The sequence below is a fragment of the Pan troglodytes genome, chromosome 3 (assembly GCF_028858775.2).
Source record: "Pan troglodytes isolate AG18354 chromosome 3, NHGRI_mPanTro3-v2.0_pri, whole genome shotgun sequence".
In the NCBI taxonomy this organism is placed as follows: domain Eukaryota; kingdom Metazoa; phylum Chordata; class Mammalia; order Primates; family Hominidae; genus Pan; species Pan troglodytes.
In genome coordinates, this window is record NC_072401.2 from 110,924,348 (window position 1) to 110,942,830 (window position 18,483).

General features: G+C 36.3%; 1 protein-coding gene across 8 annotated transcripts in view; it reads left to right on the forward strand.

Annotated features, from left to right (window-relative positions):
* The window catches only part of SEC24B (SEC24 homolog B, COPII coat complex component), a 106,382-nt gene that overhangs the window by 32,666 nt on the left and 55,233 nt on the right, over nucleotides 1-18,483 (forward strand). For 4 of the 8 annotated variants that reach the window (XM_016952004.3, XM_016952006.4, XM_054683268.2 and 1 more), the window contains 2 exons: nucleotides 6,637-6,813; nucleotides 14,972-15,076. In XM_016952004.3, the coding sequence (XP_016807493.2) occupies nucleotides 6,637-6,813; nucleotides 14,972-15,076 (282 nt within the window). The remainder of the gene's footprint in view (nucleotides 1-6,636; nucleotides 6,814-14,971; nucleotides 15,077-18,483) is intronic. The other 4 variants (XM_016952010.3, XM_054683269.2, XM_016952008.4 and 1 more) reach the window with 1 other exon arrangement.

Consider the following 18,483-nt stretch of genomic DNA (forward strand, 5'->3'; position numbering starts at 1 on the left):
GTTGCAGTGCCTTGGGGAGCCTAGGTAAAAGTACCTTGTACTAGGTACAGGGTAAGGGAATACTGAGTTTAATGTTCTAGAAAGTCTGGCAACATAATTGCTTTCAATACTCAAATTATATTTTCACATTAAAATGAAAATCTTAAGTATTAAACATAGTTTTGTGTTTTGTTTTGTTTTGTTTTTGAGATGGAGTCTCGCTCTGTCACCCAGGCTGGAGTGCAGTGGCGCCATCTCGGCTCACTGCAAGCTCCGCCTCCCAGGTTCATGCCATTCTCCTGCCTCAGCCTGCCGAGTAGCTGGGACTACAGGTGCCCGCCACCACACCTGGCTAATTTTTTATATTTTTAGTAGAGACAGGGTTTCACCATGTTGGCCAGGATGGTCTTGATCTCCTGACCTCGTGATCCACCCGCCTTGGCCTCCCAAAGTGCTGGGATTACAGGCGTGAGCCACTGCACCCGGCCAATAGTTTTGTGTTAAATTCAACCTTTGAATAATTGACAAAAATGATTACCTTCTTTACTACTTGATTATACTGTCTTCATTTCAGATATACTAAAAGTCCTCAGTCATTTTATAGAGTTGGAGATGCAAAAGTATAAACCTGAGTTAAGCAAATATCAAAAATATGATAGATGGATACATACTGTTATTTTTAGGCAGCTAATGAATTCATATTCAAAACATAGACTAAAGGGGACCTTTAAATATTATCTCATTTGCTTTATTTTAGAAAAGCTTATTAGTACATTATAATTCAGTACTAGAACTTCAATTATTTTATTAAAAAGTCCACTCCAAGTATGTATGTTTTGAGTGTTACATTAGTTGTTAAAGTTGGTTGCACTTTTGGCTAGTGTTTAAAAGGTATCATTTCGTTAGGCCATTTAAAAATTTTAAAACTGTCACTGTAGTTGAATCTCTAGTATAGTCAAGTAACCTAGTATAGAATTGTAATAGATAATAAGTACAGAAGCTCTTTTTTAGTTTGAGGTGAAGTTGCCTGAGTGTGACTTGGGGATGTAAAGATGCCCATTTTTGACAGCAAGATGAGTACCAAAACTCTGTAGATTCATTTAAAATAATTTTCTTAATTTGTCTTTAGTATCCCTTTGTTTTACAAAGCACATACTTTTAAAAATTAGCAAGATAAGTCTTGTTGCCAAGATGTAGAATTTTGCCAGAAAAATTATTTTGATTAAAATTAATTATTTTGAAAATTTCTTGCTTAATAAGGACCACATCTTGATAGCATATTATAAAACAGTAGTGCCTGATTAATGCTGTTTTCTGATGCACGGTTTTATACAAAAGCATTTAAAAAGCTACTTGAGTAAAAATAATAAGTGTTTATATAATTCTTCACAGTTGATCTTAGCCAAAAGGCCGAGAAGCGGTATATAATTCTTAAATAAAAGTCCACTACACACATGACACTAAGATATAGTCACTGATAAGTTAATACTGTATCTGTCATCTCTGGTTGGTAATGTGCCTGAGGAAAAGCAAAAGCAAATACCTTGTAGGACATGATTATTTGGACATAGAAATATAAGTAAGAAATAAATTAGACAACCACATTGGAAAAATAAAATGCTCATACAAAATACAAGTAGTGCAGTACAAGAGACTATTTTTAGTTTTGGAAACTTGTGTGATTGTAGAGTTATGGGAATAGCGTAATTTTACTCCCTCACATACTTATTCCTTCAGTTTTTCTAAAGATACTCTTGAACCTTTTTTCATCTTTTTTCAACTTTGTGCCCACTACTTGTAAATTTTTCTACATGTTCTCCCTCTCCAAGCTGAGAAGACGAGATGTTCATCTTTGTGTTCACTTACTTCAGATTCTGGCTTTAGCTGTTATCCCCTCTCCAGAGTATCAGCCTCAATTTCTGCTGGACTGTGGCATTTGGATAGGTGAGAGGAATTAATGAAAGAAAAACATACTCCTTGTCCTGTATGTAATCAGCAGCCATTAAAAGTTTACAAGCAAGGTGTTGGCACTATCAGATTTGTGTTTCAGAACTTTCTTCTGTGAACAGTGTAGTAGATAACTGGAGGAGGAAGAACCTAGATCAGGAAAACGAGCTGGAAAGGAATTATTACAATTATCTAGGTGAAGGATGATAACTTGGGCTGGATTTATTTATGCAGAAGACAGATGATAGAGATGACTTCAAGGATTTGTTGATGTAGTTTATGAAGGAAAAAGAAGAATACAAGATGACTTAAAATTGCTAGCTTGAACAACTTGAATGGGTAGTGGTACTAATCTCTCCTAGTTTCTAAAGAATTTTTTGCACAATTACTTAAGATAGGGCTTACTTTTACAGGATTATATGAATAAAGGAGTATTCTTTTCAGAGGCCATCTACATACCTAATCATATGTGTTATTCATGAAGAAGTGAATTCTAAGTAACTAACAGGGAACTAAGGAGCTACTAAGAACTAAAGGCCCGGCATGGTGGCTCAGCCTGTAATTGCAGCGCTTTGGGAGGCTGAGGCAGAAGGATCACTTGAGCCCAGGAGTAAAAGTAAAAAATTAACTGAGGAACTGCCATAATTATAAAAAAAAAAAGAAAATATTTATTCTTGAATCATGATTTCCTTCTCTTAGAAATCACACCTCAGAAACTAAACAGTGCAGCAGTGCATTTCGCGTAGTCCAGTTTTATGTGTTGTTTGTTTTGTCAAATTCCCTTTGTGAAAGGAGCAGCTTCTTGGTTGGTGTGCCTCCCTGGTCCTTAATGTTAGTAGACCTTGTCTCCATTCATCCAACAAATACTTGAAAGCTAACTATGTTCCATGAGTTGTTCTAATGTTGGGAGATAAAATAGTGAGTAAAAACACTTAGTGCTATCCTCATAAAGTTTGCAATTCACTTAGAGAAGCAAATATTATCCAGATAAACACAAATGAATGTAAAATTCCTATTATTATTTAAGCAACATGAAGCAACCGTCTATGGTACTTCGGAGCATTACTTTAGGTGCATTTAGCCTATTAGTCATGAAGCCTAGAGAAGTCTTCCCTAAGAAAGTAATACTTCAGCTGTAATCTGAAGGATAAAGTCTCCATGTATAAAATTAATTGCAGGTGAAGTAAATGTGTAAATGCAAAAAGGCAAAACTTTAAAACTTCTCAGAGAAAATCTCTATCTCTAGAACCTTGGGGTAGGGAAGGAATTTTTAAGGACAATGCACATAATGCTAGCCATAAAGGGTAAACATGATAAACGCAACTCATTTCTAATTTAAAACTTTTCCTTATTGAAAGACAACATGAAAAAAAGAAAAACATAAGCTGCGAACTGGGAAAAAATGTATGTGCTTACAGTATTTACCCAGAATATACAAGTGCTGCATAGAAATTAGTAAGGAAAAGACCAACAACCAAAAGAAAAATACTTGAATAGGCATTGCACAGAAGATGAAATGAAAACATAATCTCATTAATAAACAGTGAAAAGCAAATTAAAACTAGAATGGGATATCATCTTATACCTACTAACAGATGGGTAAAAATTAGAAAGTCTAACAATACCAAGGAATGGTCAGGATGTGGAGTAACAGGAAACTCTTAGACACCCTTGGTAGGAGGGTATATTCATTCATATTTTAGGAAAATTTGGCATTAGTAGATTGAAAATAACCACACCCCACAACACAGCTATCTGTCTTCCATATACTCTAGAGAAGTTAGAAAGTCTAACAATACCAAGGAATGGTCAGGATGTGGAGTAACAGGAAACTCTTAGACACCCTTGGTAGGAGGGTATATTCATTCATATTTTAGGAAAATTTGGCATTAGTAGATTGAAAATAACCACACCCCACAACACAGCTATCTGTCTTCCATATACTCTAGAGAAGTTCTCCTCAAACTATACATCTGTGTCACCTGGGATCTTGTTTAAAATGTAGGTTCTAATTCACCAGGTCTTTTATGGCTTGGCCTAAGATTCTACTTTCTAACAAACTTCCACATGAGGTGTTGCTAGTCTGTAGACTACACTTTGAGTATGAGGGCCATAAAGCACCACTTCTTTTAGATGGATGCCTCTATGACAAATGATTTTTGTTTGAGATACTGGACAAAGAGACTAGTCTGCTTTCTAGGCCAAAGACCTCATTTCCTACAGAGCTGTCCCCAGGGCTGAGGGATTCGATATCCCTTGCTGCACACCTCCACATATTTGAGCTGTGGCACCTATGTATAGAAGCTCTGCCCTAGGGAAACTTGCACATCTATACCAGGGACAAGTGCATGAGTATTCATAGTTGCACTGTTTGTGAAAACAAAAAATTGGAAATAACCTAAAAGTCCATTAATAGCAGAATGAATAAATAAATTATATTCTTCCATTGGATTTCTGAATAGCAGTGAAAATGAAGTAGAGCTGCACTCATTAACATGACTGAATCCCAGGAATGTAGCACAGGAAATATGGAAGAATACCTGCAGTATGTTATTGTTATAAAGTTTATAAAAAGAGCAAAAATAATGTCTAGAGATACTTATATGTGTGGTAAACTATTTGAAAACAAAAGCAAAAGAATAATAAACATGATTCAGGAGGGGGCAGGGGAATGCCTTCTGTGAGGAGCATATTGAGAGCTTCAACAATATTGGAAATGTTTTATTTTCAAAATTGGATGCTGAGTTCATGGGTATTTATTTTATTATGCATATATATGTATATATACACATACATACATGTGTATCAATACATGTACATACACATATACCTGATATGATTTCATTTTATGGTTTTGAGACAGGGTCTCCCGCTTTCACCCAGGCTGGAGTGCAGTGGCAAGATCTTGGCTCACTGCAACCTCCTCCTCCTGGGCTCAAGCCATCCTCCCACCTCAGCCTCACCAGTGGCTGAGGACCACAGATGCGCACCACCACGCCCGACTAATTTTTGTATTTTTCAGTAGAGATGGGGTTTTGCCGTGTTGCCCAGGCTGGTCTCAAACTCCTGGGCTCAAGCAATCTGCCCACCTTGGCCTCCTAAACTGCTGGGATAATAGGTATGAGCAACCACACCCGACCCTAATTTTAGACAATTATATCTTTCTCAGTTTTTACTTGGATACTGTTAAATATTCTTAATTACTGTTTTATGTTGGCAGTTTTAGTGATAATGTCAGTTATCTATTGCTGGTTTAAAATAACAATGATTTATTATTTTTCTTGGTTCTGTGGGTTTGCTGGGTAGTTCTGCAGGTTTTTCTTGAATTCACTCATGTGAATTCATTTTGCTGGAGGTTTGCGGGACTAGAAGATTCTAAGATGGCTTCACTCACATGTCTAGCAGTTGGTGCAGACTCTTCACTAGGGTTCCTATGTTTTTCTGTACGTGGCTAGACCAGCTTCCCTGCATGATGATCCATGCAGCATTTCAGAGTGGAAAGGTGTAAGCTGCAGTGTCCCTCGAGACTTGAGGTCTGGGACTTGTACACTTTTATTTCTGCCACATACTGTTGATTAAAGCCAGTCACAGGGTTTGCTCTGATTCAAAGGGTGGTAAAATAGACTCCATATTGATGAAAGGAACTGTAAAATATTGTGATGATGTTTTTAATCTTCCACAATGATAGTTTGTCTTCCTACTAAAAATGATGAAACAGTCAGCATATTTAGACTACCTTCTTTCCCCATTCCTCATATGTGCTTATGTTGTTTTTACACTGTTAGGACATATAACACATTTTGTTTTGTCACCATATTCCTATTTGTTTCAGTCTCAGAACTAAGGTTGTTTACATATATACACACACACTATACATAGACACACATACATACATGTGCAGGTATATATATGTAGATTTATTCAGTATATCGTGACTGCTCACCAGTAGTCTTTTGCCATAGGTTTTTCAGTTATCTCTTGGTTGGATAATCTTGAAGATTATCTTCAATAACTTACCCAGTATTTCTCAACCGGGAACGATTTTGCCTTCTAGGAGACATTGGTATTTTGAGCTATCACAAAGACCAGTGATGAGTCATGTGCACTTTATTCCAGAAGTTCAACCTCGTATTATGGTTAGGCCCTTACTTAGTTACATGTGAAATAAGGCATCTGGTTAGAAACAGCAAATGAGAAGTAGCAGTTTACAGTGCAGAATGAGATCTGAACTGATACTAGAAGTGTTTATGGAATTCAGAGACCACATTATTGCAGAGTCAAAAACCTCTTACTCACCTCCTTACCTGAGTCACCATTGCATAGTACAATAATCTGTGCAATAATTAGTATTCATAGAGATCATTAGTAAATAAAAGCTTTTTGAGATCACTTTGTTTAAGAAGGTAAGGAAGATTGCGAAATATTTTAGGAAAATTGTCATTAAAGTTTATTAAAATATTTGATGAGTAATTTTTCAGTTTTTAAAAAATCATTTGTACCACCTTTTCTAGATATACTAGGTAAATGTGATGCTATTGAAGTTTCTACAAGAACTTCAGATAAACTGTATTTTGTTAGTGATATATATTATTATATATTATATAATTATATATTGTATACATTATATATAGTATTATATGTGGTACTATATTATATATTAATATATTTCAAGTTTCTGTGGATGAAATAGTTTCTTCTCTTCAATTGCAGATTCTTTATCCTGTCCTGTTATGCAAAATGTTCAGCCTCCCAAGTCCAGCCCAGTGGTATCCACTGTTTTATCAGGATCCTCAGTATCCTCATCAACAAGAACACCTCTCACTGCAAATCACCCAGTTGAGCCTGTGACCTCAGTTACACAGCCATCAGAGCTATTACAACAAAAAGGTATTTGAGATATTTATTATTGTATATGCACACAGACACACATACGTATTTATAGAAGATATGAAAAAAAGTTACTTATAATCTCAATCCAAACACAACTTTTGGAATATTAACTTACAGTGTCTCATATATGTTTTACATAATTACATACCATTTTGTATTTTGCTTTTCTTTTTATTACACATAGTTCTTCATATATATTGAGTCTTTATTGCTCTTTTTATGGCTAATTATTCATTGTGTCAATGTATAATGGTTTATTTCATTCCTCTGTCATGGGACATTTATTTCCTATTTTTTAAAGGTTATTATAGTTTCTTTTAGGATAGAGAAGCCAAAATTTTATTATTTAGTGACTCTCCATATCCTATTTGATTATTTCTGTGCTTTTTGTTATTGATAATAGAAAGTAAGCTTTGACAGAATTTTGCAAATGAAAGGGGGTGAAAATGAAATTGTAACCCATACTCTTGCGTCATTGAAGAACTATATGATTTATTGTTTGTTTAATATTCTCCATGTGTTAAGTAAGTAAAAGGTAATAAAATGTGTTGTTTTGACCCTGCTTCCCCACATTGTTTCTTTTGGCAGTTTTTGTTTTTGTTTTTCCTGTCTGGCTAAAATTCCAAAGTATTGATGTTTCAGGTTAATATATGGCATTTTTATTTGATCAGAGATGATTGAACTGTTTTCAAGAATCTGTAGTTTGTATTTCCAGAGCAACCATTGTATTATTTTAGGGACTGTACTCACTATGTAATGACAGCTCCTAACGTTGAGTGTGAAGAACCTTCTTATAGGTCTGAAACTGAGAAAAGGAAAAAAGCATGATAAATTCCTAGGGTGATCTCATTGCTTGTATCTGTTGAGTGTCTATGTGATCAACAGAGACCTTTCTGTCAATTGATCAGATGATACATTACACATTTTCTTACTTGGTTTTTTAGGAAAAGGAACTGCAGCACCAAAGAGTGTCTGTTGATTCTCAACAAACCAGTGGGTATACTGGAAACTGAATATAGTTCTTAGAAGTATTTGCCTTCAAAGTGAAGGTCCAGTAGTAGTTTTGTTTATCACAAATCAAAAAAGCTTTTAGGATAGATCAAAGCCCTAACTAAATGAATGGTGTCTTTTCTTGTTTTTCCTCTACATTGATGACTGCCTTCCATTTCTTAAATGTTTTGCTTTTTTTGGCCTATTACATTGCCCCTGCTGCTTATTTCTTCATATTTTTTTTTTTTTTTTTTTTTTTGGAGTTGGGAGTCTTGCTCTGTCACCCGGGGTTGAGTGCAGTGGCACGATCTTGGCTCACTGCAGCCTCTGCCTCCTGGGTTCCAGCGATTCTCCTGTCTCAGCCTCCTGGGTAGCTGGGGTTACAGGCGCACGCCACCTCGCCCTGCTAATTTTTGTATTTTTGGTGGAGATGGGGTTTTACCATGTTGACCAATCTGGCCTCGAACTTTTGACCTCAGGTGATCCGCCCACCTTGGCCTCCCAAAGTGCTGGGATTACAGGCGTGAGCCACCACGCCCAGCCCCTATCATATTTTCTTTTTTACCATCTTACTGTAAATACCATCCTACCATCTTTTTATAAATATTATTTTGTAAATGGTTTGCCCACTAAACAATTGCAATTATGTTTCTTCTTTTTTCTATTAAAATATATTTTGAAAGTAGAAGAAGTTGCCATTTATTGAGCACATACAATATATCAGATACTTTATATCTCATTAATTCACATATTAATCTTATGACATAGATATTCTTCCTTTTTTACAGATGAGAAAAGTGAGATTGACAGAGGTTAGGTAACTTGCCCAAGACTACAAGTTAATAAGTAGCAAAGCAAAAGATTTTTTAACTCAGATCTCTCTATCTTGTATTCTTTCTATAAAATAAAGCTGAATTTTTGTTGTCATTGGCTGTTGACAAACTAACTCTTGGTTTACCTAAGATAAGTTTCTTGCTTAAGTAACAGAAAATATCATACTGGGGACATCTGAATTGTAGTTTTTATTGTTCCTTTTTCATAAGTAGGAGAATGGCCTCTTAGTGACTTCTTTGTCTTTGGAGAGATCTGGGCTACACAACCTAATTGAGTCAGGGCTACCACATATGGTGGTGCGAATTGTCATTTGCATGAATGGAGCTTCTTCGAATTGTGCAGTGTATCATCTGCATAGGGTTTACTGTGGGCCTGATATGACCTACTAAAGTGATTATACTTAAAAAGAGATTAGCTTTTTTCTTCCAAATTCAAAGACACTGTTGCTTAGTTGTTCTCCCAAGACTAAGCATTTTTTTTTCTGTTTTTAGGGGAGACATCAAATTTTTGTTTGGGTAGCCCCTAAAATTTTTTTTATAAACTACCTACTTGAACATTTTTTAGATTAATATCTAAAATTTTTCATCAAAAATTTAAATACTTGTAGTTATGCAGTTTTTAACATATATGCTGGCTGACTTTTAAAACAGAGATGTTACATTATTCTTTCAAATGTACCCTTTGGAATGATACCTACCATCGTCCTTTTGCAAAACACACAAATACCCCTTCTTTAACATTTGGGAAGTTTACATTTTTCATTTTTCTATTTGATGGCATATCCCCTTTCCTTAATGTAATAATAAAATATATTCTTACACTAGAAACTCTTTTATCACTCTATTGTGCTTTTCCATGACCATAATATATAAAATGAAATGTTAAAATTTGTTTTATTATCTATGACTTTAAGTCTCTAAATAGTATATTTTCTTTTGAATGAAGCCATCAATCATTACAACTTTCTCTCTCTCTCTTTTTTTTTTTTTTTTTTTTTTTTTTTGAGACAGACTCACTCTGTCACCCAGGCTGGAGTGCAGTGGCATGATCTTGGGTCACTGCAGCCTCTGCCTCCCAGATGCAAGCGATTCTCATGTCTCAGCCTCCTGAGTAGCTGGGATTACATGCATGTGCCAACATGCCCAGCTAATTTTTGTATTTTTAGTAGAGACGGGGTTTCACCATGTTGACCAGGCTGGTCTCAAACTCCTGGCCTCAAGTGATCTGCCTGCCTAGGCCTCCCAAAGTGTTAGGATTACAGGCGTGACCACTGTGCCTGGCCAATCACTACAGCTTTTATTGTTGGTATAAAATTGGTCAAAACAACATAAACATCATGAATTTTGGTATTTATGTGAAGTACGTTTTCATTGGAAGTACATCTTTCAGTGAAATGAATGGGCTGTCTCCTCTCCCCACTATAGTTTTGTATCTGAGTTGAATATGATTCATTGTTAGAATATGATAATGTTCAGATAAATTTCATTCTTAGTTTTTATTTTCATACATATAATTGCTGAGAAACATTGTTCACATAAAGTAGATTAGAATTACTTGTAAGAATTCTGCTAAAGCAGTATCATTCTGTTTTGCTTTATTTTGCTTTTACTCTTTTTAACCTTCTGAGTTACATGTCAGAAATTATTGTTTGTTAGATTTTATTTTCCAGGTGGTAGTTGTTAACATTATTATTTCATATAACAGTTTGTAATTTGCAAATCCCTTTAACTTTTTCTATCTGTCTTACTTTCTCATCACATGGAACAAGCATATCATATGTTTTCTTCCTTTTGTAAGTGAGGAAATTTAAGTTTAGAAAGGTTACATGTCTTACCTTAAGACCTACAGAGTTGGAAGGAGAGGTACCCAGGCCCATTGCACACCTTTTGCCTTCAAACTCAGTACTTGTTTTACTCTATCAGCAGTTATTCAAAATATTTTGAATTTCCTTCTACCATGGCCAATATAGCTTACCATACTTTTTATTATTTTTATTTATTTATTTATTTTGAGACAGGGTCTTGTTTTGTTGCCTAGGCTGGAGTGCAGTAGCTCAGCTCACTGCAGCCTCGACCCTTGAGACCACTGGGGCTCAAGCGATATTCCCACCTCAGCCTCCTGAGTAGCTAAGGCCACAGGCACACACTGCCACATCTGACTAATTTTTTAAAAAATTATTTGTAGAGATGAGGTCTTACAGTGTTGCCCAGGCTGGTCTTGAACTCCCAGGCTCGAGTGATTATCCCACCTTGGCCTCCCAAAGTGCTCAGATTACAGGTGTGAGCCACTGTGCCTGGCTACCATACCCTGTAAGTGTGTTTTTATCAAAAACAAGCTATGATACAGGCCATTTATTTTATGGATGATATCGCCATATGACCTAATTGGCAAAAGCAGTCCTCAAAACTTATCAAAGCATATACTACTAAGTACTAACAGATTCACTTGTTGGTAAATATTTTTTTTATTAAAAAGATGTAGAAAGTGTTAAATATTTTATAAAATATAAAAATTAAGAATTGACTATATTTTATCATGAAAAGGTTGTAAAATATTTTATTGCACATGTCACATTGACTGAAATCACAGAATTTTTATCTTGAGTTTTAGTGAGTATGTTTTAAAAACACTTGGTAGTCCTAGAAAATACTCCATTTGCTTTTAAAATAATTACAACTGAGCATGGTGGCTCACGCCTGTAATACCAGCACTTTGGGAGGCAAAGGTGGGTGGATCATTTGAGGTCAGGACTTCGAGACCAGTCTGGCCAACATGGTGAAACCCCATCTCTACTAAAAATGTAAAAAAATTAGCTGGGCGTGATGGCACAGGCCTGTAATCCCAGCTACTCGGGAGGCTGAGGCAGGAGAATCACTTGAACCAGGGAGGCAGAGGTTGCAGTGAGCTGAGATCATGCCACTGCACTGCAGCCTGGGTGACAGAGTGAGACTCTGTCTTAAAAAATAAATAAAAATTAATAAAATAATTAGCAGGACTGAGTGTTGGTGGGGGTTTTTTTTTTTTCTAATGATGTGCCCTGAAAAGAACAGCTGAAAATAATTTTAATTGAATATACCCAAAAACATGTTTTTAAAGTTAGTGATATAGCTCACATTTATTTCGTATTTAGTATGTGTCATGCACCATTCTAAGCATTTGAAATATATTAACTCATTTAATCCTTACCACAACCATTTGAAGTATTACCCTATTTTATAGATAATGTAAGTGAAGAACAGAGGTTAGTAACTTGCTCAAGGACATACCAGTAGTTAAGTGATAGAACCTGGAGTTGAACCCAGAGTCCTCATCTTTATCCATAATGTTACGCTCCTTCTCTGTTCAGTATTTCCTACTGTGTACTGTATAATAAGAGACTGGCATACATTACAGCAGTGTGTCATAGTAAGAATTAGGATAAACTAAGGTCATGTGTTTCCTTTGTAAAATAAAAGAAAGGCTGTCATTAACACGGGCACTTTTTTAGGTGGGTAAGTTTGAGGAAAGAGAGTACTTACAGGAATCGACATCTGAAAATTGATTTCCTTAAAACCATTCTTTTGTGGGGACCCTTGAAAAGTCTTCTAGTGTGTACACCTAGTTTCCAGTTTAGGAAAGAGAGCAGTTCCTCAAAAGTCTGAACTCCTGAATTTAAAAAAGCTAATCTCCACAAGAGATTTGTTCTCTTAAGATTAGTTTGATTTATTCGTGGTATAGCTGTGTCTAGGGAACACTGAAGAATATTAAGCAGCACCAAGGATATGTTCTCCTGGAAAGATTTGCCTGAGAGTACTTTAATGGTTGGTTATTTAAACTAAATGTCCTTTCGAAAATATTGGGGCCCTTTGAATAACAGAGTGCTGCATCATGTTAGATTCTATAAAGTGTTTCATGTTTCTTGGTTGAGTAGATTTATACCTTGGAAGCTCTGGTTAAGATAGAATAAATTATGATATAACATTCCTTCTCCATTCGGTGGTGGTGGTGGTAGAGGTAGCTACTCCATGTACATACATTTCTACAGTGGGTTTCAGGCTGAGCTCTGGGAAAGGATGTCATATTTTACCACCTTATATATTTGATCTATGTATCTCATACATAGATTTTGGCTCTTAAAGAGAATCTGAATTAGAGGCACTTCAGGAAGCATTCACATATCCTAGAATAGATGACTTGGCTATCAACCCCTTGCCGGCTGTAGCTCCCCATTTGTTGTAGTCTGTATGTACTATACCCAACCTAGAGCAGGGCGCCATGCCTGGCTAATTTTTTTTTTTACTTTTTACAGAGATGGGGTCTCACTATGTTGCCCAGGCTGGTCTTGAACTCCTGGCTTCAAGTGATACTCCTGCCTGAGCCTCCCAAAGTGCTGGGATTATAGACATGAGCAATTGTACTTGGCTCAAATTTTCGTTTTAATTGGGCTTTTTGTCAGAAGAATGTGCCACTCTGAATTTGTTTTTGGTATTGTTTCTTGTATTACTTGAACCTATTTTACATTTATTTGTATTTTCTCATGAAGTGCTGGGATTATAGACATGAGCAATTGTGCTTGGCTCAAATATTTGTTTTAATTGGGCTTTTTGTCAGAAGAATGTGCCACTCTGAATTTGTTTTTGGTATTAAGTTTGTTTCTTGTATTACCTGAACCTATTTTACATTAATTTTATTTTATTTTATTTACATTGATTTTTATTTTATTTACATTGATTTGAATTTGGGATACTGCTATTTTACCGATATTAAAAGATGTTTCAGCAAAGCTAGCAGATTTTTCCATGACTTTTTTAAGTCATTGTTGAAAGATCAAAGCTTCATTCATCTACAGTTTAACCTTTGCTTCTAAACTCAAATTTTATTCTTAATAGTTTTTTTTCTTACTCTAGAGATGAGTTGTTTATCCATGCTAATCAAGTATGCTAGTCACCTGAAAAAAAAATAAAGAGAGCATTAAAGCACTATCGTGTGATTTTGGTGAGGCAGGGCTTCATTGTACCCCAATATTAGGAAATGTTCTTAAAAATCCCCACTATGTTTCTGGCTTTCTTTTTTCTTTTTTTTTCAAAGTAGAGCCATGAGATTTTCCATACAAGGATGTTTATTCTTATTTAAGAAGTGTTTTCATTTTCTTTTTTCTTTTTCTTTTTCTTTTTCTGAGATGGAGTCTCGCTCTGTCACCAGGCTGGAGTGCAATGGCACAATCTCTGCTCACTGCAACCTCTGCCTCCCAGCAGAGGCGATTCTCCTGCCCCAGCCTCCCAAGTAGCTGGGACTACAGGCATGCGCCACCACTCCCAGCTAATTTTTGTATTTTTAGTAGAGACAGGGTTTCACCATGTTGGCTAGGATGGTCTCAATCTCTTAACCTTGTGATCCTCCCACCTTGGCCTCCCAAAGTGCTGGGATTACAGGCGTGAGCCACCATGCCCGGCCTTCATTTTCAATTAAGATAATTTTTATTTTCCCTCTTAAAAACTGTATATATGTTAATTTTTAAAGTCCTCATTCTACCAGATCAAATAATAGAAATACCCAATTACATTTTTTTAAGGGAATTAGTAAACAGTTACCAATACCAGTTTATTGTGCCCTTTTCTACAGAATCTGCCTTCTGTTGGTATATTTCACACAGGACCAGTCTTATTCACCTGTTTCAGACTCACATGTAGGCAATAGGATGACACTGACATGACTGGCTGTCTCAGAAAATTCAGTTTTCTGTAATTCTCACACTTGTAGGGTCACAGATAGTAAGTCCCCCAGCCCCCCGTCCCCCACTCCCAGAGTATCTACTGTTAGCAGAGAACTATGCCGAATACAGTTTTTTTCTTTAACTGTGATTCTTATTCTGTTATGGGAACTGAGTTTACCATCAAGGTAACATTAGCAGAAGGAAGGGGTACCACGTATGTGTTTTGTATGCTGTACAAAATCAGTTCACTGTAAATGATCACTGCCCACCAAAAATGCACAATCCCAAAGGAAATATACCACAGGGCCGTAAGGTCAAAGGAGATAAACATGTATAGAGCTCAGTAAACTTTTCAGACAATATTATTGCAGCTTCCTAAATACTAACTGTTTTGGACAATACATGATAGATACCTTTTCACACTTAAGCCAGTCCATATTAAAGCTGCTTTTACTAAACTGCTTTGCAGAGATTTTCTAATGGTTCTAGTTTTGATAATGAATTTGCTAATATTAATATGCATGTTGGGATGTTCTTTGGAATGTCAGAGTTCTTTCTCACTTTTAATGCAATGTCAAATTTTTATTTCTCATCTTTCCTGTTGGTTTGACTCTTATGTTTGTGCTTTCCACTTTACAGGCGTGCAGTATGGTGAATATGTTAATAACCAAGCTAGCTCCGCACCAACTCCCTTGTCATCAACTTCCGATGATGAGGAAGAGGAGGAGGAGGATGAGGAAGCAGGTCTGCTTTAGCTTTACACCAGTTCTTGATCTTTTCCTGCTCAAGTTTTCTTTTTGTTTCCACAGTCTTACTTAGCCTTTTAAAAAAGAGTCTTTGAAGATTTAGCATGATGAACTTACGAGGTTTGCATTATAGAAGATGTGTCACATAAAATAAGGTGTTTGTTTTGTTTTTCCTCCTTTAGGCATCTTTGCCATATTGTAAATAATAGAATCAGAATACCTCTTTCATGACAGTAGAGTGCATTCTTCTTTCAGAAATGCATTTTCTCCCATGTCACATGCAAAATAATGAGTACTGACTGAAGCTTTTGGCTGATGATTGCTCTAGCATCGTTTTAGGAATAATGCTTCATTTTCTGCTTTGCCTGCTACTTTAGTCTAATCAAAATAAGCCATGCGGATTTTATAATAGGGATAGAGAAATAGGACAGTGTTTCAGTGAGGTCCTTTTGGCTTTTCTTGTCATGTATTTAGAAGGCCCAGAATTTGTAGTTATTTTCCTGCTTCATGAAATAGTACATATCTTGCTAGCTGAAGAAGTTGTGCATATGGTTATGTGTTGCAAACTGTTTAATATCTTTTTCTGCCTTTGATAGGTAGAACACTGCTAAAAATTAAGCAGTTCAGTTCCTCCATTAATTCTAATACAGGTTGAATATCCCTTATCTGAAATGCTTGGGGCCAGAGTGTTTCAAATTTTATATTTTTTCAGATTTCAGAATATTTGCAGCATATACATAGTGAGATAGTTTGAGGATGGGACTCAAGTCTAAATACTAAATTCATTTTTGTTTCATATACACCTATACACATAAACTAAAGATAATTTTGTACTATATATATTTTTTTATTTTGCTTTGTTTTTTATTTTTGAGACAGGATCTCACTGTGTCACCCAGGCTGGAGTGCAGTGACACAATCATGGCTCCTGCCAACCTTCGCCTCCCAGGCTCAAGCCATCCTCCTGTCTCAACTCCCACGTAGCTGAGACTACAGGCCACCCTGCACAGTTAATGTTTGTATTTTTTGTAGAGATGGGGTTTCGCCATGTTGCCCAAGCTGGTCTTGAACTCCTGCACTCAGGGAATCCGCCCACCTCAACCTCCCAAAGTGCTGGGATTACAGGCATGAGCTACCTTGCCAGGCTTGTACTCTCTCTCTCTCTCTCTCTCTCTCTATATATATATATACACACACACACACACACACACACACACACGCACACACATATATATACACACACACATATATTATACATATGTGTTTTTTATATATTTATATATGTATTTATTTATGTATTTTTATATATATATGTATGTGTATATATATATTTTTTTGAGATGGAGTCTTGCTCTGTTGCCCAGGCTGGACTGCAGTGGAGTGATCTTGGCTCACTGCAAGCTGCACCTTCTGGGTTCACACCATTCTCCTGTCTTAGCCTCCCGAGTAGCTGGGACTACAGGCACCCGCCGTGGACCTGGCTAATTTTTTGTGTTTTTAGTAGAGATGGGGTTTCACTGTGTTAGCCAGGATGGTCTTGATCTCCTGACCTCATGATCCGCCTGCCTTGGCCTCCCAAAGTGCTGGGATTACAGGCGTGAGCCACCAGTGCCCGGCCTTGTGCAATATTTTTAATAATTTTGTACATGATACAGAGTTTTGCCTGTGACTTGTCATATGAGGTCAGGTGTGGAATTTTCCACTTGTGGTGTCATGTCAGCCCTCATAAAATTTTGGATTTTGGAGCATTTAAGATTTTGGATTTTCACATTAGGGACTCTCAACCTGTAGTTTAAGACTGAACCAATAACTGATGATCTTTCAAGTTATTATATGTGACCATAATTCTCCTGTTCTAAATGTGAAGATCTGTTCTACAAACAATCATTTTAACCAAAAATTTCTATTTCCTGTGCATTTAAAAATATTTAAATCATTATATGCGACTCGAGAGGATAAAAATTGGGGGTGACAGGTGGGAAATAATTTTTCTTACTCTAAATATGTAAGTACCCATCTATGTTTCTGAAATTTTTTTTGTAATTTTAAATTTTAACAAAATTTCAAACTCACAGAAGTGTAAAAGAAACCCGCATGTACGCTTTACCCAGATAAACCATTTTTGCCACATTTGCTTTATAATTCTCTATCAACATATTTTTGCTATACCATTTGCAAGTAAATTGGAGACATCATGAACTTTACCCCTAATACTTTATGTTTCCTAATCATAAGGTCAGTGTCTTAAATAACCAAAATACAGTTATCAAGAAATAGAGCATTGATGCAATAATATCTGATAACACTGTTCATTGTCAAATATCAGTTGTCTGAAGTAGATCAGCTATAAAGCTGTTTTCATGGTCCAGGATCCAATTTGGATCATGCGTTGAATTTAGTTGTCATGTTAGACTCCTTTAGTCTCCAACAGTTCATTAGCCTCTTTCCTTGCCTTTACATTTTCAAAGAGTACAGGCCAGTTATTTTGTAAAATGTTCCCCAATGTGGGTTTATCTGAGGTTTCCTCATGATTAGATTCAGACCATGCATTTTTCGGAGGATTACCACTAAAACAATGTTGTGTTCTCAGTGCATCCTATTTGAGGCACATGATGTCAATTTGTTCTCATATTGATGAGGTTAACTTTTATTATTTGAATAAGGTGGTATCTGCCAGGTTTCTCCACTATAAAGTTACTGTTTTTCCCTGTTAAAATTAATAAGTCATTTGTGGGGAGTTTCTTTGAGACTATGTAAATGTTCTGTTCTCCAAAAAAGAAAAAAAAGAGAGATCAGAAAGATTTGGTGGCTAGGTGCAGTGGCTCACGCCTGTAATCCCAGCACTTTGGAAGTCCAAGGCAGGCGGATCACCTGGGGTCAGGAGTTTGAGAACAGCCTGGCCAACATGGTGAAACTCTATCTCTACTAAAAATAACAAAAATTAGCCAGGTGTGGTGGCGCACACCCATAGTCCCAGCTACTCTGGACGCTGAGGCAGGAGAATTGCTTGAACCTGGGAGGCAGAGGTTGCAGTGAGCCGAGATCACGCCACTGCCCTCCAGCCTGGGTGGCAGAGCGAGACTCTGTCTCAAAAAAAAAAAAAAAAAAAAAAAATTTAGCATTTATGGCTTTTTTCTAATGTCTTGTTTATTATTTTTCTTGAGTATATTATAGATTTAAAATTCCTGAGTTTTTATGGCATTTGGATTTTAATAATACCTAACATTTTTAGCACTTACTGAATGCCAGTCGTAGCAATACAGAGCTAGTATGTCTCCCTCGGTTTTTGTGTCAGTTTTTCTAGACTCACATCCCGACTTTTTTCACTTTCTAGCTTTGTGATAATGATAGTAACAATTACATATAGTTGTTTTAAGGATTGAAGATACTGTTTGTAAAGAGCTT